We start from the raw sequence: 21,874 nt of genomic DNA, 5'->3' as shown, positions 1-21,874 counted from the left end.
TGGCCCTTGGTAAAATGCTGTGGTGTCACAGCTCACAGCAACATCCAACCCTTGGGCTTAAGTATTCTCTTGCCTCGGCCTCCCAAGTAGCTGGGTCTACAGGCGCCTGCCACAACACCTGGCTATTTTTTGTTGCAGTTGCCATTGTTACTCTAGCTGGCGAACCTCCCAGCCTCGGTGTATGTGGCCAACGCCCTACCCACTGAGCTATGGGCGCCACCAACTGTGCTTTTTTTATATTCACAAGTAAGGGAAATGGTAATTTTCTGTTAGAGGCTAATAAAAATATTTGTTCAATGGCTCTCTTGCATTCTAACCTCAAACCCTTTAGGAGTCTGTGAAATCTGTGTTAAACCCTCCAAGTTGGAGGGTTTCACTCTGGTAATGGGTCGCGCCTTTTTTTCTACTCTATCCTTAGTTTGATGAGATTCTGGTGAGATTTTTTATGGTCTTATGATCTAACCAATGGAGGAGAGAAAATATTCCAGTTTGGAGGACAGCCAGTTCTTTCCTTTTAACAAATACCAACCGCTCTAACCACACACATTAGCATTTAATCTACCTGGATCCTGCTGTTTCCCCAGTCTGCTACGATGATGTTTCCATTTGAATCCACTGCTACACCCGTGGGAGCATTGAACTGCCCGTTTCCTTCTCCATTGGAGCCAAATTTCAACATGAATTCTCCTTCCTGATTAAATACCTGTATGAAATATTTTAAAATTATTTTATTTTAAATAGTTGAATCAGCATTATGGATTTTTAAAAATATTTACTTGAGCATGTTAATTATAACAAGATCTATGATTTAAGCCATTCTTAAAAAGGAAAAAAAAGTCTACATATTAGACTGCAAATCATTTGTGGCTCCCCAATTTACTGTATAAATCTGATTTATCATTTGATAAATCACCCCTTCTCTTTTTATGGCCTATATCCAGTTATTAAACACTAATGTGAAAAAGACTTTTATTATAAATTATAAAATGCTATATAAATGTAAGGCAGTATGAACAACTAGAGTATTATTTTCAACAATATGATTTTTTCTGCTGGTAGATAAATAGCTAACTTTCAAGAATGGACATTATTATTTATATTTAACAGGATGGATGATCATTCAAAGTTAGATCAGAGTAGGAGTTCTTTGCTAGACCCATTGCTCACAATTTTTTACTGTGTTACCATGTCAGTATAACAGGACACAGTAGGTTGGATGTCATGCTTGTGACGTGAGAAATTCATTGCATGTGTGGGTGCACACGGGCTGTGGTGGCAGATGTGAAGTAAAAGAAGGGCTTAATTTACCCTCAGAAGATATTTTAGTTAAAAGAGAGAGTTTACATTATCCTCAGGCTTTGATGAATAGAGACCGAAAGAAGGGAGGCCGTGAGATGTGAAAGGCTACACAGAACTCTTCAGCAAATTCTCTGTCTGATATGGTCAATCAGTGAGATATGGGTGGTATAAATATTCTTTTTTATTTAGAGACAGAGTCTTATTTTGTTGCCCTCGGTAGAGTGCTATGATGTCATAACTCACAGCAACCTCCAGCTCTTGGGCTTAGGCGATTCCCTTGCCTCAGCTTCCTGAGTAGCTGGGACTACAGGCGCCCACCACAACATCCAGCTATTTTTTGGTTGCAGTTTGGCTGAAGCCAAGTTTGAACCCACCACCCTCAGTATATGGGGCTAGTGCCCTACTCACTGAGCCACAGGCACTGCCCTAAATATTGTAAGTAGAGCATTACGATGTATGTATCAAATATAGATTTCTGAGAGAATTAAATTTTAATATGTATAATGATAGCACTACATTAAGCTATAGATTTAGCTTTATCTTGATGATTCAGATGATACCTAATGTTTCCAGGACATTATTCTAAACTGCCATTATCATAGTGCCTAGAGGCACACAAATAGTTACTAACAAATCAAAAAGTATTATGTGCAAGGCACCTTGAGAGTAAGGGTCCCTCACCTGTGGAACTGAAAGAGTTCTCACTGTATCTGAGCATAGATCTAATCTGAGGATGATCTCAGAATTTTCAGAGATTCTTCTCTTACTGTCTCTCTCTCTCTTTTTTTTTAAGACAGAGTTTCACCCAGGCAGTGCTGTGGTATCTTAGCTCACAGCAACCTCAAACCCTTGGGCTCAAGGGATTCTCTAGCCTCAGCCTCCCAAGTAGCTGGGACCATAGACGCCGGCCACAATGCCTGGCTATTAATAGAGATGGGGTCTCACTCTTGCTCAGGCTGGTCTTGAATTCCTGAGCTCAAGCAATGCACCTGCCTTAGCCTCCCAGATGCTAGGATTACAGGTGTGAGACACCACCACTTCACCCAGCTCTTCTCTTACCATCTCTGATCGTGAGAGATTAACATACTAACTGCCACATGAGTTGTATTTAACTTACACTAGTATTGAGCCTGGGGTGTCTAAAAACATAGATAACTCACAAGTCTCTTGACGTGACTCCAAGGGAAAGAACATTTCCCTTGGCACTCAATGTGTTAAAATGACTTTTCTTTTAGCTGAGTACATTGGGAAAGTAGGACACTTCCATCTCGAAAGGCTAAACTTAAAAGAAAAAAGAGACATGACCGCCTCCTGAATTAATTGTGTATTTTCTAAGTAAGCAAGCTACCTCTTCCATTCTTTAGAAAGGAAAAAGATGCTGGGGCACAGGGGCTCATCCTAGTGAGCTAGTGTAGTAAGCCTAGCACTCTGGAAGGTGGGAGGATTACTTGATCTCCAGAGTTCAAAAGCAGCCTGAGCATGAATGAGACCCTGTCTCTACTAAAAATAGAAAAATTATCAGGGTGTTGTGGTGGGAGCCTGTAGTCCCAGCTACTGGGAAGACTGACATAGGGGGATCACTTGACCCAGGAGTTTGAGGTTGCTGAGAGGTAGGGTTATGCCAGGGCTTTTTAGCCTGGGGCAAAAGAATGAGACTGTCTCAAACACAAACAAACAACAAACAAAAAACAAACAAAAATAGAGAAAGAACAAGCAGCTTTTAAGAAGATGCTGTTTTGGGCGGTGCCTGTGGCTCAGTCGGTAAGGCGCCGGCCCCATATACTGAGGGTGGCGGGTTCAAACCCGGCCCTGGCTGAACTGCAACCAAAAAATAGCCGGGCATTGTGGCGGGTGCCTGTAGTCCCAGCTACTCGGGAGGCTGAGGCAAGAGAATCGCTTAAGCCCAGGAGTTGGAGGTTGCTGTGAGCTGTGTGATGCCACGGCACTCTACCGAGGGCCATAAAGTGAGACTCCGTCTCTACAAAAAAAAAAGAAGATGCTGTTTTAACATTTTTCTCTGATGCTTTCTGGCCCCTTTTAGATCAAACATTCTAGTTTTAAATACCGAATGGAATGTATTTATGCTGGTGAGGACGACATGATTTATTATTCACTGATCTTTCTGTTATTCATTCCTATAGATAATCTTTTGATTGTAATTATCTTTCTGGGTCAATATGTTTTCCTTGGCATAACACAAATGGCTCAAGTGCTTCTGCTTCATTTTAGAATAATGGAGAATACCAAATCTAGTCTTGTTTTTCCATGAAAAGAAAACAATACTCTGAGATAGCTAAAAACCACTTATTAATACAGACCCTTCAATACGTTTTTTACATTTACAAACAGAAAAGTGCCCTGAATTTAGAATTATTGCTAACTGCCCTCTATTACAGGAGACAAAGGCCCGAGTACTCCATAAAATTTATATGGCAGTAACAGTCAAAAAGAAGGGGAAAAAGAAAAGGCTTTGTTTTTTGAAAATAATAGGGAAATTGAGCTTAAATAAATAACTAAAATTATCTGCTTCTACTATACTGAAAACTTTGAGTTTTCAGTATTTTAAGTATTATAAATTTTTATTTTCCATTTTCCCACTTAAAATATCATTTAATGGGCGGCACCTGTGGCTCAAGGAGTAGGGCGCCGGTCCCATATGCCAGAGGTGGCGGGTTCAAACTCAGCCCCGGCCAAATACCAAAAAAATAAATAAATAAATAAATAAAATATCATTTAATTATTTAAAAATTATTCAGATGAAAACACACTAAGAGGCAAAAATATGAGGTGGAACTTTCTTACAGCTTTGATTTTACAATAAGTATTTAAGACAAGTTTTTTAAATAACCTTGATGATAATTTTTTTTTTTTTTTTTTTAAGACAGAGTCTCACTCTGTTGCTTAGGCTAGAGTGCCATGGTGTCAGCCTAGCTTATAGCAACTTTCAACTCTTGGGTTCAAGCAATCCTCCTAACTCAGCCTCCCCAGTAGCTGTGACTATAGGTACCTGACACAACGCCTGGTTCATTTTTCTAATTTTAGTAGAGATAGAGAGCTCTTGTTCAGGCTGTTCTAAAACTCCATAGCTCAAGTGATCCTCTTGCCTTGGCCTACTAGAGTGCTAGGATTACAGGTCTGAGCCACCGAGACCAGCCTCATTATTTTTTTTAATGGTTGAGTAATACTCCATAGTATACACAGACCGCCTTTTGTAAACCTACTCATGTACTGATGGGCCCACCAGGAGTTTTTCCACTGTCCTATTCCTTTTACTGATACATCTTCCATAAGCAGCAGTGTTCTCAGAGCATGCAGCTCATCCATTGGCTGTAGGGAGGACCTCTACCACTGTGCTAGCAACAATGGAGAAAACGTAGCAGGGAGCAGCTTCGGAAAAAAGCAACAGTGGGCACCTTTCCCCCTTACCCTGTCCCCATCACAGAGGCCCACTGTGCTCCACTGTTTGCACAGGGCCTTGTCACCATCCAGAAGGCACAAGTCCTGTTCATTTAATTAGGTTAGAGATATTTTCCAGGGTGAGCTGGGGAGATGAAACAGTGAAAGGACTTAGAAGAGGGAGTACCTTTTGGGTATTTAAAATCCTACCCTTACAGTGGTCAGCACTGTAAGTCATTGATTTTGGTTGTTCAATGATTACCTCTAAACATAAGCTTTAGCCATTGGCATACCATCCTATACTGTTTCCTTATTATTTTTCCTTTAAAATGATTTGCTTTTAAAAATTTAAATGAATGTATAAGGAAAACTTTTATTATCACTTCTAGAAGTGCAAAACAATATCACTTGCTATAAATAGAAGTTAGCCCTAAAAATAAACACATAACTCTTAAAATATCTGCCTGGGCACTGCCCATGACCACCTGGCATGCCCGCAGTTCATGATGCATCACACCTTTAGAAGCTCTGTCTAGTATCTTACTAAATATTTTCTCATTATTTCAGTGAATCAGTAATTTGTTTTGAATCACTTTATTATTTCCTGATGTTCCCATAATAAAATTCAAATCTTTCTCCTATAGTATCTAGTAAGAAAAATGTACTATATTATTAGAAAAGGTCACTGTTTTCTAAATAACACCAAACATATGAAAGCATTCTAAGTATAAAATATACCGTGTAAATGTATGCTGAGGTTGTTCCCACTCCCCTACTCTGTTGTTGCAGCAGAGTTCTCATGTCTAATTTCGTTTTAAAGTCCTTTTGATGCAGAAAATTTAAGAAGTGATTTTGTTTTAATTTATTGAATAGCCATAAACTAGTAAACATCATGAAGTTCTGTCTCTCAGCTCAAACAATTGTTTTTTTAATTTATTTTCAAGTCTTTTTCATTTGTACTGGTTTCAAATTAAGAAATGTGTTACCACTACAAGTGTCCAAATTAAAACCTGTCTCTTTAAGTTGGAGCAAAATCTACTGTTTTAATTAACTTCCTTTGGTCCTATGCATATATGTAAGTATTATTTTCTTCCAGACTGATCTCTCCATAAAAGCATTTAAAAGTTAATAATTGATGTGCTTATAGTACCTTGACAGAATGATTATGGAAATCTGTAACAATAATCTCATTATTGCTATTTACAGCTGCAAAATGGGGACCTGAAATAAAGATAGAAAAAAAAAAAAGTGATGACTACAACAATGAAAGTGATTACAACAACATAGCAGTTACTGTAACAAAAACCAAACAATATATTTACTTAGTTATTTAAGAAAGAACAATAGACTCTGTCCTCAGAAAATCACTCAGTCAGACCTCTGGCTCCAAATAACATGAATCCTGTATGATTCTATATATTTATGACTATCTCCTCTGATTTCTTCCAGATCATCTAAGAGTTCCAGTAGGCCTAATGAAGTGGATGAGCAGTAAGCATCAGAATTCATTTTCCATACCACCATCTGAAAGTCACACCAGCCAGCTTCCCTGAAAATGTGTTTTAGGGCCCTCAGTTCCCACTGAGGAAGCAAAGACTTGACAATTCTTAGCATTTGAAAAGAGACTCCAATATATAATTTTTAAAAATTGAGCAGAAAACCCACACTTTATAATTTTGGGTGACATTCAGAACTTGGCAGAACTGGAGACAAAGCACAAAAAAATATTATGCAAATCAATGTTAAATGCCAAAAGCATCCTTTCAAAAAGAATGTTAATTGTTTACAGCCTTTTCTTGCAGATGTGAAAAGCTAAATAAGTTTGTGATTGCAAAGTGGTACATCAAAAAGAGCAGTAAAACAGGCTGCTCTCCCTGTGCTCAGCAAATATTCTGAACTCTTGTTTTCTTATAAGGTAGAAAGGTGAAAAAAAATTCCCAGACACTCTTTAAATAAAGCTACAGTGAGGTAGAAATAATGGAGTTAATCCATTGTTCCTCAAATATTTTTATCTCAAAAACATTCTATTTAAAAATTTATATTTTGTTTATTATAAACATTTAAAGACTGCACTTCTGAATATACATCTACCAATAAAAACCACGCCTGGGTTGTAATTCACCTCACTGCTGGAGGGGGAGCTGAGAAGCATCTAACCATGCTTTTTGCTTAGATTTCGTCCCCAGTGTCTTTCCCAAAGCCAGTAAACACACTGGGGATGCAATGTCTTCAACATGCTCCAACATCATGCAAATGTGAGCAGAAGAGGCATAAAAAAGGGGGTTTAGATATTACCGTCGAGTGTACCTGCAAACTGCCTGTCCCCATTTCCTCGGCTACCAAACCTGGTGACTATTTTCCCGTTGGGCTGGAAGATAAACACGCAGCACGCCTTGTTGTCCACCACAATAATGTGCCCGTTTCGGTCCACAGAAACGCCCTTGGGCCCCATCAGCTTTCCTGATCCAATTTTTGTCTGTTAGAAATAAGGACAGAAAACAAGTACAGATAACAAAGTTTAAACATAAAGATAGACATTATTTTGGTAAAAAATTTACCTCAATGTTCAAATGAGAGCACAGATACTCACAGATCATAATGATCTTCTATCTTGGGAAACTGCCTTTGTCACGTGCATTAACTGCTACTGATATCTATATGAAATCTTTATTTAAAGACACAGTAAAACTACATCACCCTGGGTACAGTGCTGTGGCGTCACAGGTCACAGCTACCTCAAACTCTTGGGCTCAAATGATCCTCTTGCCTCAGCCTCTCAAGTGGTTGGGACTACGGGCACATGCCACGACACTTGGCTAATTTTTTTTTTTTTTTAATTTTTTGTAGAGATCAGGTCTTTTTATGTTCCCTGGACTGGTCTTGAACTCCTTCCCTCAAGTGATCCTCCTACCTCAGCCTTCTAAAGTGCTGGGATTACAGGTGTGTGCCACCACTGCATCCAGTCATATTTTTGAAATTAAAAATTAGACCAAAACCAGTTCATTTTTATAGGTTCTGCTTTACCCCTATTTTATCTCTATATGTTAGCTCCATCTGAAAGAAATACAGAAATTTTATGTGAGCCATATATGTATTTTTAAATTCTCTAGTAGAGGGATCAGGATTTTCTCATGGTAGGGATTTAGACTTTGTATGAGCTTTTATTCTTTTAACTTATTATAAATGACTGAGATTCAGATTTGATCTCTTCAGAGCAAAAGGATATAATTACTTCAGAAGGAAATAATGGTTTTCTTGGCAAGAGAATCTGCTGTGTAAATTTGATTCTGATTCTGCAGTCTAGCCCAAAGATCAAAGAGGTGGCATGTGTTTTTTCACGTCTGAATGAAAGGTATGGCAGCAGAGATCAAAGGAAGAGATGATACTCTGATTATTAAAACAGGAATATTTTTACTACCTAACATTATGAACACTTGTAGTTACTTAGAATGACTCAATCATATAATACCAAATGGATAATTATCTAGAATACAAATGGAAAATAAAGGATTAGTTCCATTCCATCATGTAATGACAACTGGGGCAGATCTTAAAGAACAATAGGCTGGGCGCCATGGCTCACGCCTGTCATATCAGCATTCTGAGAGGTGGAGAAGGGTGAATCCCTTGAGCTCAGGAGTTCCAGACCAGCCTGAGCAAGAACAAAACAAAACAAAAATCACTGTATCTGCCTGTGCGTCCCCTCTGTTAGAATAGGTAGACCCTGATTTTATAACAGCTAAATTAGGGTATTTAACTCAAAAAATAGTTTTTCTTTCTTTTTTTGACAGTCGCCCTCAGTAGAGTGCCGTGGCGTCACAGCAACCTCAAACTCCTGGACTTAAGTGATGCACTTGCCTCGGCCTCCTAAGTATCTGGGACTATAGGCACCTGCCATAATGCCCAGCTATTTTTTGGTTGTAGCTGTTGTTTGGTAGGCCCGGGCTGGGTTCGAACCCGCAAGCTGCAGTGTATGTGGCTGGCGCCCTAGCCGCTGAGCTACAGGAGCCGAGCCAACAAATAGTTTCTTAAATTGACAAAGGAAGAGATATTTTAGAATATGGTGGCCAGGGACCTGTGTGTGTGTTCTGAGCACAAAAGGTCCCTAAATGGGCAGTAAGACATTAAGTTAAGAGAGAAGATGGAAAGGAAAAAAATTAGAGGGGACGGAGAAATGCAAATCGGAGCTGAGAAATTGGTGACTAAAAGAAAGAGAAGGAGATAAGGTGTTACATCTCTAAAACTTTAAAAATACAGTGGAACTTCAGTAAGTTGACCACTCACGAGACTACAGCTGTCCAACATATGGAGGTGGTCAATGTAAGAAAGTAGGCCCACTGTATTGATACGTAAATGTGGTGCATATTGAGTCTATGGAAATTAGGTCAACTTGAGGTGTTTGCTGTAGGGAGCTGGTCAACTATGGAGTTTCTACTGTACATACAAAAAATCTGCATTGGACTGGTGTTAAAGGTATGTCTTTCTCAGCACTTGTTTATATTTCCCAAGTCCTACCAAAAGAGAAAAAAATCTCTCTTGGTATATGGTTGTAGATACCTCCTTGGATGAACTCTCATGGCTTTCATGGGCTCACACTTCTACCCTTATAAGTTTTGATCAACAGCTGTGGTGAACAAGGTACTGTTGAAATTTCCATATTCATTCCCTCGATCCTCTAGGGGGCATGAGTGTCCTATAGAGTTTATTCCAATTATTACCAATAGTATTCCAACTCTAAGAATCCACAAGAGTACCTATTATAGACACTATTGAGTGAAAAATGCTTAATTCAGACAGCCCTTCTTTCTTAAACATAAAACTTCTCAGTATGTGAAACTTAATTTAGTAATTTACTAAAACGGATTCATGGTTTCACTAGAGTATGAAACAAGAACAAATGGGGTGCCTCCAAACTAGATGAATATTGTCAAGACATGAATATTTTATTCATGGGAAATTTGTCATATTTAGGTATATCTTATCACAAATACAATTATGAAAGCATAAAAGAAGGGGAAGTTTGGAATACAGAAAGCCAAGGTTGTTGGTTGTTTTGTTTTCTGCATACATGGCCATCTCATGGAGCCATTAAGTTTCTAGTGGCACAAAATCCCAAGAGCAATTGAAGAATTGCAAACAATATTGTGGAATTAAAAACAACAGCTCTTTATTCTTGGAGATCGGGAAGATGCTGCCCTGCACAAAACAAAGGCTCAAATCTAAGGGTTAACAATTACATAACTCCTTTTATTAAGAAACTGAAGTGACTACAGCAATACAAAGACTTACTTATTTCTGAGACAGAGTCTCATTATGTCACCCTTGGTAGAGTGCGGTGGCATCACAACCCACAGCAATCTCAAACTCTTGGGCTTAAGCGATTCTCTTGCCTCAACCTCACAAGTAGCTGGGACTACAGGTGCCCGCCATGCCTGGCTATTTTTTTTGTTGCAGTTGTCATCATTGTTTAGCAGGCGTGGGCAGGTTCAAACCCACCAGCCCTGATATATGTGGCCAGTGCCTTAACCACTGAGCTACAGGTGCTGAGCCAGCAATACAAAGACTTTAAAAAGGAAAATATAAATTCTTAGCCAGGCACAGTGGCTCACGCCTGTAATCCCAGCACTCTAGGAGGCCGAGGCAGGTGGATTGTTTGAAGTCACGAGTTCGAGACCAGCTTGAGCAAAAGCAAGACCCCCATCTCTACTCAAAATAGAAAAACTGAGGCAAAAGGATCACTTGAGCCGGAGTTGGAGGTTGCTGTGAGTTATGATGCCCTGGCACTCTACCCAGGGCGACAGCTTGAGACTCTGGCTCAAAAAAAAGAAAGAAAGAAATTATAAATTCTTCCAATAAGACGGCTCAGCACCCTTAGCTCAGTGGTTAGCGTACTGGCCATATGCACTGACTGGGGCTGGTGGGTTTGAACCTGGCCAGCTAAACAACAATGACAATAATAACAAAAAAATAGCCAAGCATTGTGGCAGGCGCCTGTAGTCCCAGCGACTTGGGAGGGTGAGGCAAGAAAATCTCTTAAGTCCAAGAGTTTGAGGTTGCTCAAACACCACTACACTCTACTGAGTCTCAAAAAAAAAAGTCTTCCAATAAGAGATTAATGAGTGAACTTTATAATTTCATTTCATCTACTTAGTCTTTACTCAAATCCTATGAGATAGATTTTTATTAAGTCCAAACTTTCAATATGAAGCTATTTAGACTTTAGGAAGCTATAATTTCCTTATGGTCAAACAGTAAATGAGCCAAAGAGCTGTGATTCCAACCAGCGGATCAGAGAAAGTTTCTAGTAGTCTGGACAGGGGAAATTTATAAGACATCATGTATATGACCTTTAGAAAGAACTTTGATGAGGTTTCTTAGAATCTTCTTGTGAACACATGTATAAAATGGTCTGGATGATACAATTTTGGTTTGTTTGTTTGTTTTGTAACATAGAGTCTCACTCTGTTGCCCCAGGCCAGAGTTCCTGGCATCAGCCTCGCTAACAGCAACCTCAAAATTTTGGGCTCTTCCTTCAACTTCCTGAGCAGCTGGAACTATAGGCATCCACCACAAGGCCTAACTAATTTTTTCTATTTTCAGTAGAAACAGGGTCTTGCTCTTGCTCAGACTGGTCTTAAACTCCTAAACTCAAGCGATCCCCCTCCCTCAGCCTCCCAGAGTGCTAGGATTATAGGCATGAGCCACCCACCATGCCTGGCTGGATGATACAATTTTTTGATGATACCTCATAAGATAGCTTTTGTTATTACTAGATGGTTCTCTATTCTTTGGTGACTTGCTGAAGAAACCATTTTTATATTTCCATAAAGATGATGCTAGAGTAAAAGCAAATGTATCAAATGATGGGATTCCTCAAAGTATAGCTCAATTTCCATTTTCTCTGTAAATTCAGCCTTCATTTTCTTTTCCTTCCAAAGCCTACATTATATACTTAAACACTGTTTTCAGATTGTATCAATTTGTAACTGATTAGCGGTTGAATGAATTGTTTTCTGTCACTTATTGTATGTTAGTCTTTTTCCCTAAATTGAGTTGCACATTTTTCCTTTCTGGGGGGCACAGAGTATTACTCTGTCACCTTGGGTAGAGTGCCATGGCATCACAGCTCACAGAAACCTCAAAATCCTGGGCTCAATCAATCCTCTTGCCTCAGCCTCCCGAGTAGCTGGACTATAAGGGCCTGCCATGATGCTCAGCTAGTTTTTCTATTTTTAGTAGAAACAGGGGTCTCACTCTTCCTTAGGCTGGTTTCCAACTCCTGAGCTCAGGCGATCCTCCCACCTTGGCCTCCCAAAGGGCTAGGATTATAGGTGTGAGCCACTGTGCCCAGCTTTTCTTGATGTATTTATTTGAAGATGATATGACCAGAATAAATAGCTGGTTGAACAGACAGAAGACAAAAGCACTGAAGGTTAGTGGCACTGCACCCAACTTGAGTTGCACATTTTCAAAAGGTGGAAACCACTTCTTACAATTCTGTTTCTCCTAGATCATCTGAGAAGGTAGAAGGCACTTCATGAGTGGCAACCTGTTGATTAATTTGAGAAATACAAACTGTCTCTTAATAACCCTTTTCAAAAGATTGTTTTCTTTAGTGAATTGAAGTTAACAGGACCAGTTTCCCTCTAAATCTATGGTTTAAAAAAAAGCAATGGAGGAAACTAAAATGAAGCCACATTTAAGATCTACCTGAGTAGATTCGTGAAATTATCTTTATTTTCTCGCTTCATAAACTTAGGATGTCAAGATGTCCTTGTGTATAAAAAACTGTTGAATGTTGTATTGAATTTCAGGAAAGAAAAAGACAAGTTCATCTTGTATTTCCTGTCCCTTGTCTTGTTTAGTGGCCAAGTGGTATTAATAGTTATTCTTACCTTAAATTTCCCATCTGAAGAGAAGATGCTGACCCATTTATTATCATAATCTGCAATGATTATGTCCCCACTGGGATGCACAGCTACTCCCGTGGGCCGCTGCAGCTGCCCAGGAGAGCGCCCTCTTATGCCAAAACGACTTTTGAACTGCCCATCATTGGAAAATATCTGTAAGACAGATCACATTCATTGGAATAGGAACTAGCACAGGAATCGTTGAGGAAGAAATAAGCAAAAACATTTGTCATGTGCACTACAGGTCAGAATTAGCAAACTATTTGAAGAAAGTATCATCTATACACATTACAAGCTTCTTTCCTTGCACCATGTGCCTTGTCTGAAGTAGGAAAGGATGCAATTATACCTATTTTACCAGGGTAAGTAGTTAAAGGTATATAATTAGGGGTTATACCTGCACACATTGGTTGTTACTGTCTGCAATTAGTATCTTTCCATTGGTAGATGCAGCTACCCCCTGAAGATTTGTAAACTCTCCTTTATTTCTTCCTTTGGTACCTAAAATGAATAAGACCACAGAAATTAAAGCACTACAGAATCAGATTTCTCAGTTTAGGGAGAATAATTCAGGTTTCCATGGGTAATCTGAGGAAGCATTGTTTTAAAATGTACTTTAAAAAAAAAGAGATCGAACTCTCTCTTGCCATAGCCTAATCCAGGGGTCCTCAAACTATGGTCTGCGGGCCATGTGCGGCCCGCTGAGGACATTTATCTGGCCCGCCAGGTGTTTTTGCCACAGCTGCCTGTCCTGCTTAGCAGCTGACTTGTCCCAGTGCGCATATGTGGAACGTGCACCAACTCTGACTCAGCTCCTTCTCTCTGTCTCTCCCTGCCATTAGCAGCCCACTCATCCTGGCCCGCAGTACGCATGTGTGGAATGTGCGCCAACTCTCCAATTCCACTCCTTCTGTCTCTCCCCACTGGGTGTTTTTGCTGTCCTGCTTAGCAGCCCACTCATCCCACCCACAGTGCGCGTGTGTGGAATATGCCCTCCACTCTCCGACTCCCCTCCTTCTCTCCGTCTCTTGACTCCTCTCAGTCTCTGGTGTAATCGGAGGAGTCACCAGGTTGCCTGTGCAGAGTCTGCTACTGCCTAAGGACGGAGGTAAGAACAAGTTAGGATTTATTTTTTTTTGAAGTTAGGAGGTCTATTTTTTTTTTTTTTTTAATTTTGCAGTTACTAGGGCCTTTTTTTTGCAGTTAAGGGGGGCCTTTTTTCCTGAAGTTAGGAGGTCTTCTTTTGCAGATAGGGGGTGCCTTTTTTGAAGTTAGAAGAACATTTTTTTTGAAGTTAGGAGAGCCTTTTTTTTTTTAAGTTGGTTAGTTGGTTGGGGGTGGTTCCTAGGGGGGGTTGCATCACAGTGATAGCGCAAATAGCACTTAGTGCTAATGTAAATAGTCAGTGCTCAGTGGTAATGATAATTGTAAGTGCTCGGTGTTAATGCAAATTGTAGGTGCTCAGTATTAATGCAAATTGTCAGCAGTCACTGTTATCGCAAATGGTCAGCAGTCAGTGTTAATGCAAATGGTCAGTGCTCAGTGTTATCGCATGGGGGCCCCAAACTGGTAATCTGCCTAGGGCCCCATGGGAACTTAATCCAGCTGAGGAGTAGGAAACCCAGTTTAATTGCCAGTAAGTGCATTTATATTCTGATTGCTATTCAGTTGTGTATGATGTTGTATGTTGTGTGCTGTGTAAGCCCCGGTTCACACTATTGCAATCTCTGAGCATATGGCTGAACTCGCATTAGATTCGGAAGAAAAAAGGCATACCTGCCTTCTTTTTTCCTGCAGTGGAATCTGATCGCATGGGTCTTCTCACCCATGCGATCAGATTCCTGTGCGAGTTCACAGATTGCAGTGCGGTTCACAAGGGGTAGTAAGAACAGGAAAGGTGGTGGAGGAACTGGCTCTATAATCGTGCCTGTTCCTGCACCGCACCAGTGTGAGCCTGAGGTAAAAGTGGAGTTCCACCATATGGGCACTGGCGAGGCTGAAATGATGTGGACTGGCAAGGCTGCATTGATGGGCACTTATCAGACTGCATTGATGGGCAGTGCAGTCTATATGTCTCTGTGTGGGCAAAGTTATTGCTGGCATATTGTTTTTGGAGCACTGTATATATATATTGGTATTTTACTAATAGCAATTTGGAATCCCTAGGAAACAATGATATCAAGAAAGAGAAAAATTGACACGGAGTGTAGGATATTCAAAGAACAGTGGACTTATGATTACTTTTTCATACAGTACAAGAAAAGAGCTGTGTGTTTGATATGCCAGAATATAGTGTCTGTGTTCAAAGAATACAATTTGCGTCGACACTATCAAACTCAACACAAAGATAAATATGATTGTTTGGTTGGAGAAGTGAAAAAAGATAAAATATTAAAACTGAAATATACATTGACAACTCAGCAAAATACTTTTGTGAAGCAGAAACAGCTAAATATTTCATCACTGCGAGCAAGTTTTCAAGTTGCCAAGCTGATAGTGTGCATTAGCAGACCATTCACGGAGGGAGAATTTGTTAAAGAATGCCTTCTTTCTGTTGCCAAAGAGATGTGTCCAGAGAAGGCCGGACTTGCTGTATTTAGTACAGTGAGTCTTTCAGGACCCTCAATTACACGAAGGATTGAAGAAATGGAAGGCAATTTGCAAAACTCTGCAAAAAAACTTTCCTATTTTTCCTTGGCACTCGACGAAAGTAATGATGTTTGTGATTCTGCACAACTTCTAATTTTTATTCTTGCGACGAATGACTATTTCAAAGTCACAGAAGAGGTTGCTGCACTGCAAAGCTTCAAAGGAACAACTACAGGAGAGGATATTTATGAAAAGGTTTGCCAAACTGAATAGTTTGGACCTGGAATGGGCAAAACTAGCCAGTGTGACAACTGATAGTGCTCCTAGCATGGTGGGGTCTAAGAAAGGAGTAATTGCTAGCATTAACCAAGAGATGGACAAACATAACTATTCTCATCCAATAGTCATACACCGCCTCATCCATCAACAAGCGCTGTGTAGTAAATCACTGAAGTGGGACTGTTATGAAAACTGTGGTATCTTTTGTTAATTTCATTAGAGGTAATGCACTAAAACACGGACAATTTCAGTCTGAGCTAAATGTTGCCTGTGAAGATGTTCTGTACTACACAGAAGTCCATTGGCTGAGTCAAGAGAGAGTTTTGAAACATTTCTATGAGTTACTTCCACAGATTACAGCTTTTCTGTTTTCAAAAAACGAAGTACCAAAGCTCAGTGATGCAGAATGGAAATGGCACCTTGCCTTTCTGACAGATGTAACAGAGCTACTCAACAGTTTCAATGCGCAACTTCAAGGAAAGGGGAAGCTCATCTGTGATATGCAATCACATGTGAAAGCATCTGAAGTAAAATTAGGCCTCCTCATCAAACAAATGAAGGGAGGAAAATTTCTGCTATCTCCCCACAACTCAAAATCTGTTAGCAGAAAATCCATTGGTTGCATTCCCAAATAAAACATAAGTGGATTCACTGAAAAAGTTGCAAAAGGAGTTCCAATTTAGATTTAAAGAGCTTCATCTCTATGAACAGGACATATAGCTTTTCTGTAACCCATTTTCTATTGACACTGAAAATGTGGATACGATTTACCAAATGGAACTGGCTGAACTGCAGAATTGTGACTGTCTGAAAGACTCATTCAAGTCAAGCAGCCTTCCTATTTCTATGCATCTCTCCCCTCTGAGACATATCCTAATCTCAGGAACATGCACTCAAAATGGCAACCATCTTTGGCAGTACTTATGTCTGTGAACAGACGTTTTCCAGAATGAAACATCTGAAATCTTCAACCAGATCTAGACTAACTGATGCACACTTGCATTACTTGTTACGACTAGCAGTGACAAATATGGAACCGGACATTGACCATCTCATTAGCCAAAAGCAGGCCCATAGTTCCCATTGAAATACTGGTAAGTTTGTTGATTTAACTTTATTTGTTCTTCATTTTAAATATTGTATTTGTTCCCGTTTTGTTTTTTTACTTCAAAATAAGATATGTGCAGTGTGCGTAGGAATTTGTTCATAGTTGTTTTTTTTTAAACTATAGTCCGGCCCTCCAATGGTCTGAGGGACAGTGAACTGGCCCCTGTTTAAAAAGTTTGAGGACCCCTGGCCTAATCTATAAGCTAGTAAATTTCTCTTTCAGACCAATAATCTTTGCAAATTTACTTCTTTAGGCAAATGCTATCTTCTCTTATTAATTTGTAGCTGTGTATTAACATGATTAAAATACACTTAGATTCCACAAAGACATAATATGAAAATAATGTTTTATTAACAATAAAGCTAATATTCCAGTCAAAGAGATGCAATAGTAGAGGGGCTTTATTTTATAGTTTTGCCAAAATTCTGCCCTCTTCCTCAGTAGCTCTTAGAAGACATCTGGGTGCTTGACTTTCAGGGCATTTAACAAACCATCAGAACACAGATGTTTTAAAAATACCAGGCTGATTTTCATACACTAGATACACCAGTGTATCATTTTCAAAGATTCAGTATCTCATAGATTGTATTCTTCCTGAAATTATAAAAGGCATCTCAACAGGGTGCTTTCTAGATTAATAACAAAGGGAAAAGGGCCAGGCCTGGTGGCTCACGCCTGTAATCCTAGCACGTTGGGAGGCTAGGCAAGTGGATTGCCTGAGGTCACAGGTTTGAGACCAGCCGGGACCAGAGGGAGACCTTGTCTCTAAAAATAGCCTGGCGTTCTGGCGGCGCCTATAGTCCCAGCTACTCCAGAGGTTGAGGCAAGCAGATCTCTTGAGCCCAACAATCTGAGGTTGCTGTGAACTGTGATGCCACAGCACTCTACTGAGGGCTACAAAGTGAGACTCTATCTGAAAAAAAAAAAAAAAAGAGAAAGAAAAAAGAAAGGGAAAACAAAATTAATTAATCGAAAGAAAGTGTCTCATCCATATTAGACTCTTTTTGAAGGAAGAGATGAGACAGGGAGAAAAAAAATCAAAAGTATCTATAGGTTAACAGACATCTGTTTTTGTTTGAAAGATGTTTTTATAACTTATTTCAGTAGAATGATATGAATATTAATGAATGCAAACAGAACAGATTTTGCTCAGTTTAAATTTTCACAGAGAGAGAAAACCAGGCCTCTTTAAAAATTTTGAGAAATTTGATTTGTTTGTAGACATCAAGGTAGTGCCTTAGCAAAGAACAGACAGGGATACATTGACAGTGGCTCATGGCAAACACAGACTTACGCATGACCTAGAATAGACTCTTCTCAAACAGGTTTTTGGGTTTATAAAAAGAAATGGGTGATAGATTAAATTCAGAATGAAATCAACAAAATCATTTTCTTGGCTGAGCATGGTGGCTCGTGTCTGTAATCCTAGCAGTCTGGGAGGCTGAGGTAGGTGAATCACCTTAGCTCAGGAGTTTAAGATCAGCCTGAGCAACAGCGAAACCTTGTCTTTATTAAACACAGAAAAATTAGCCAGGCATAGTGGCGGGTGCCTGTAATCCCAGCTACTCAGGAGGTTGAGGTAAGGGCATCACCTAAGCCCAAGAGTTTGAGCACTCCACCCAGGATGACAGAGTGAGAGTCTGTCTCAATAAATAAATAAATAAAATATTTTCCTTTAAGCCACATGGTCAGTTTCTGAATAGCTGGATTGGCATTAACTGCTAACATCCTAGGATAACTATGATTATTATTATTATTATTTTTTTTTTTTTTTTGCAGTTTTTGGCCGGGGGTGGGTTTGAACCCACCACTTCCGGTATATGGGGCCAGCGCCCTACTCTTTGAGCCACAGGCACCGCCCCTTATTATTATTTTCTTTTTGAGACAGAGCCTCAAGCTGTCACCCTGGGTAGAGTGCTGTGACATCACAGCTCACAGCAACCTCCAACTCCTGGGCTTAAGCAATTTTCTTGCCTCAGCCTCCCAAGTAGCTGGGACTACAGGCGCCTGCCACAATGCCCAGCTATTTTTTTTTTTTTTTTTGGTTGTAGTTGTCATTGTTGTTTGGCGGGCCCGGGCTGCATTCGAACCCGCCACCTCTGGTGTACGTGGCTGGCACCTTAGCTGCTTGAGCTACAGGTGCCGAGCTGACAATTATTTTTTACTATCTGAAAGCACATAGCAGGCTCGACACCCATAACTCAGTAGTTAGGGCACTGGCCACATGCACGGAGCTGGTGGGTTTGAATCTGGCTGGGGCCTGCTAAGCAACAATGACAACAACAAGAATAGCGGGCATTGTGGCAGGCATCTGTAGTCCCAGCTACTTGGGAGGCTGAGGGAAGAGAATCGCTTAAGCCCAAGAATTTAAGGTTGCTGTGAGATGTAACGCCACAGCACTCTATACTGAGGGCGACATAGAGAGACTCTGTCTCAGGAAAATAAAAAAGCACATAGCAGGATCACAGTATAACTCCTGAAGATGAAAGGATATCACCCATATATTCTTGAAGGATAAATGATACTGTCAATTCTAGTTTATCAGCAGTTAAACTAGAAAAGATGGTGAGTAATGATGCGGAACGATACCACATTGTTACTATGCTGAAATGTTTGAGTGTTTATAAAATGTCCTGGGACCAAAGTAAAATCAATTTAAATTCCAGAAGTAAGAAATAGTTTAGGTTCACTCTTTAAAAAGTTCATGCTCTAAAAAGCTTTACTCTTCAGGCTTTTTAATAAATTCGATTTAGTCTGTAGAACTCTATTCTCTTGCTCTTTCTCTAAAGTTTTATCTTTTTTTTCTTTTTTTGTGACTTTTGGCCGGGGCTGGGTTTGAACCCGCCAACTCCGGCATATGGAACCGGCGCCCTACTCCTTGAGCCACAGGTGCCGCCCTAAAGTTTTCTAAATATATGATGAAAACTAGTTCTTTCATGACTGTAAGTGTAACACAAAACACATACAGTACCTACAAAATCTTTTCCTGGCTACGTTGATGTAAAAGACTTAATTTGATGGTTGCATATTGGCTAGTAAAATGAATAACGTGAATTGTAAACATAATTATAAACTATCTGGCAATAATTCCATGAGATAATTAAACTAGTACTCCAGATGTTAATCTAGCCTGTGATGCACAAAATGAATTTTTAAGTCAGCAGCTTCTCACCTACGCTCCTTCTGGCCACTTTCACCTTCCCCTCCAGGAAGATGACAGAAGTAAGCCCTTAGATGGGAATGCAGAGTTTTCTCTTACTACGGACTCCAATTTAATATAAAAATTAGTGCTAAAGAAATCCAGATATCTTAAACAGAATAATGCAACAAGATGAAACTGAGCCAAAAAAAAAAGAAGAAGATGAAACTGAGCCAAGTATAGGATCTAACACAGGATGCTCAACCAATTAGGTGCTTAACAAATGTTTGCTGAATGAATGAGGAGTGCATGAATGGGTTATTAATGACAGACTAAGTAAATCACAACCCCATTACATCATGGGAAAACAATGTTCAATAAAATTCACAGCACTTTCATGTACATTCTCTCACATACAACTCCATCATTTAGCAGGGCAAATATCATCATCCCAGTTTATAGATGAGAAAGCTGAAGCTAGACTCCTCAGAAAGGCACTTAGAGACAAAGAAAAGAATAAAACCTAGCTGGGAATGGTGGCTCACACCTGTAATCCTAGAACTCTGGGAGGCCTAGGTGGGAGGACTGCTTGAGCTAAGGACCCCATCTCTACTAAACATAGAAAGTTGTGACAGGTACCTGTAGTCCCAACTACTCTGGAGGGTGATGCAGGAGGATCACTTGAGCCCAGGGGTTTGAGGCTAAGATAATGCCAGGGGACTCAACCTCAGGGTTGACAGAGTGAAACTCTGTCTCAAAAAAATAAAAATAAAATAAAACAAAATCTGGTTCTCCTGACTCTTTTTTTTTTTTGGCTGGGGCTAGGTTTGAACCTGCCACCTCCGGCATGTGGGACCGGCGCCCTACTCCTTGAGCCACAGGCGCCGCCCCGGTTCTCCTGACTCTTTACATACATTCCTACCAGTACACACATTGCTTCTAAGTGTATTTTAAAATACCAGGTTTTCAGACTTCAGGCTATACTATAAATCTACAGTGATCAAAACAGCAAGGTACTGGCACAGAAGCAGAGTGGTAGATTTATGGAACAGAACAGAGAACCAAGAGATGAACCCTGCTACTCATCGCCATTTGATCTTCAACAAGCCTATCAAAAATATTCAGTGGGGGAAAGACTCTCTGTTTAACAAATGGTGCTGGGTGAACTGGATGGCAACCTGTAGAAGACTGAAACTAGACCCCCACCTTTCACCATTAACAAAAATTGATTCTCACTGGATAAAAGATTTAAACTTAAGACATGAAACTATAAAAATACTAGAAGAGAGTGCACAGAAAACACTTGAAGAAATCGGCTTGGGAGAATATTTATGAGGAGGACCCCCTAGGTAATTAAAGCAACACCAAAAATACATTACTAGGATCTGATAAAACTAAAAAGCTTTTGCAGGACAGTGCCTATGGCTCAGTCAGTAGGATGTTGGCCCCATATACCGAGGGTAGTGGGTTCAAACCCAGCCCCGGCCAAAACTACAACAGAAAAATAGCCGGGCATTGTGGCAGGTGCCTATAGTCCCAGCTACTCGGGAGGCTGAGGCAGGAGAATCACCTAAAACCAGGAGTTGGAGGTTGCTGTGAGCTGTGACACCATAGCACTCTACTGAGGGTGATAAAGTGAGACACCGTCTCTAAAAAAAAAAAAAAAGCTTTTGCACAGCCAAGAGCACAGTAAGTAAAGCAAAAAACCTTCAGAATGGGGGAAGATTTTTGCAGGTTATGCTTCCAACAAAGGTCTGATAACTAGAATCCACAGAGAACTCAAACTAATCAATAAGAAAAGAACAAATAACCCTATTTCTATGTGGGCAAGAGACTTGAACAGAAACTTCTCTGATGAAGACAGGTGCATGGCCTACAAACACATGAAAAAATGCCCATTATCCTTAATCATCAGAGAAATGCAAATCAAAACTACTTTGAGATATCATCTAACTCCAGTAAGATTAACCCACATCATAAAATCCCAAAACTACAGATATTGGCGTGGATGTGGATAGAAGGGAACGCTTCTACACTGCTGGTGGGAATGCAAGCTAATACAACCTTTTTGGAAAGAAGTTTGGAGAACACTCAAGGAACTAAAAGTAGACCTACCGTTTGATCCTGTAATTCCTCTACTAGGTATATACCCAG

The 21,874-nt window shown here is 40.0% G+C and overlaps 1 protein-coding gene across 8 annotated transcripts in view; it reads right to left on the bottom strand.

The window, feature by feature from the left end:
* The window catches only part of TRIM2 (tripartite motif containing 2), a 166,493-nt gene that overhangs the window by 13,315 nt on the left and 131,304 nt on the right, over positions 1 to 21,874 (bottom strand). For 7 of the 8 annotated variants that reach the window (XM_053583117.1, XM_053583126.1, XM_053583103.1 and 4 more), the window contains 5 exons: positions 13,003 to 13,106; positions 12,591 to 12,758; positions 6,991 to 7,171; positions 5,846 to 5,916; positions 563 to 703 (listed from right to left, as the gene is read on the bottom strand). In XM_053583117.1, coding sequence (XP_053439092.1) covers positions 563 to 703; positions 5,846 to 5,916; positions 6,991 to 7,171; positions 12,591 to 12,758; positions 13,003 to 13,106 — 665 coding nt within the window. The remainder of the gene's footprint in view (positions 1 to 562; positions 704 to 5,845; positions 5,917 to 6,990; positions 7,172 to 12,590; positions 12,759 to 13,002; positions 13,107 to 21,874) is intronic. The other variant, XM_053583097.1, reaches the window with a different exon arrangement.

This window comes from Nycticebus coucang, chromosome 1, assembly GCF_027406575.1.
Source record: "Nycticebus coucang isolate mNycCou1 chromosome 1, mNycCou1.pri, whole genome shotgun sequence".
NCBI lineage: Eukaryota > Metazoa > Chordata > Mammalia > Primates > Lorisidae > Nycticebus > Nycticebus coucang.
This window is presented reverse-complemented; position numbering and strand designations above follow the sequence as displayed.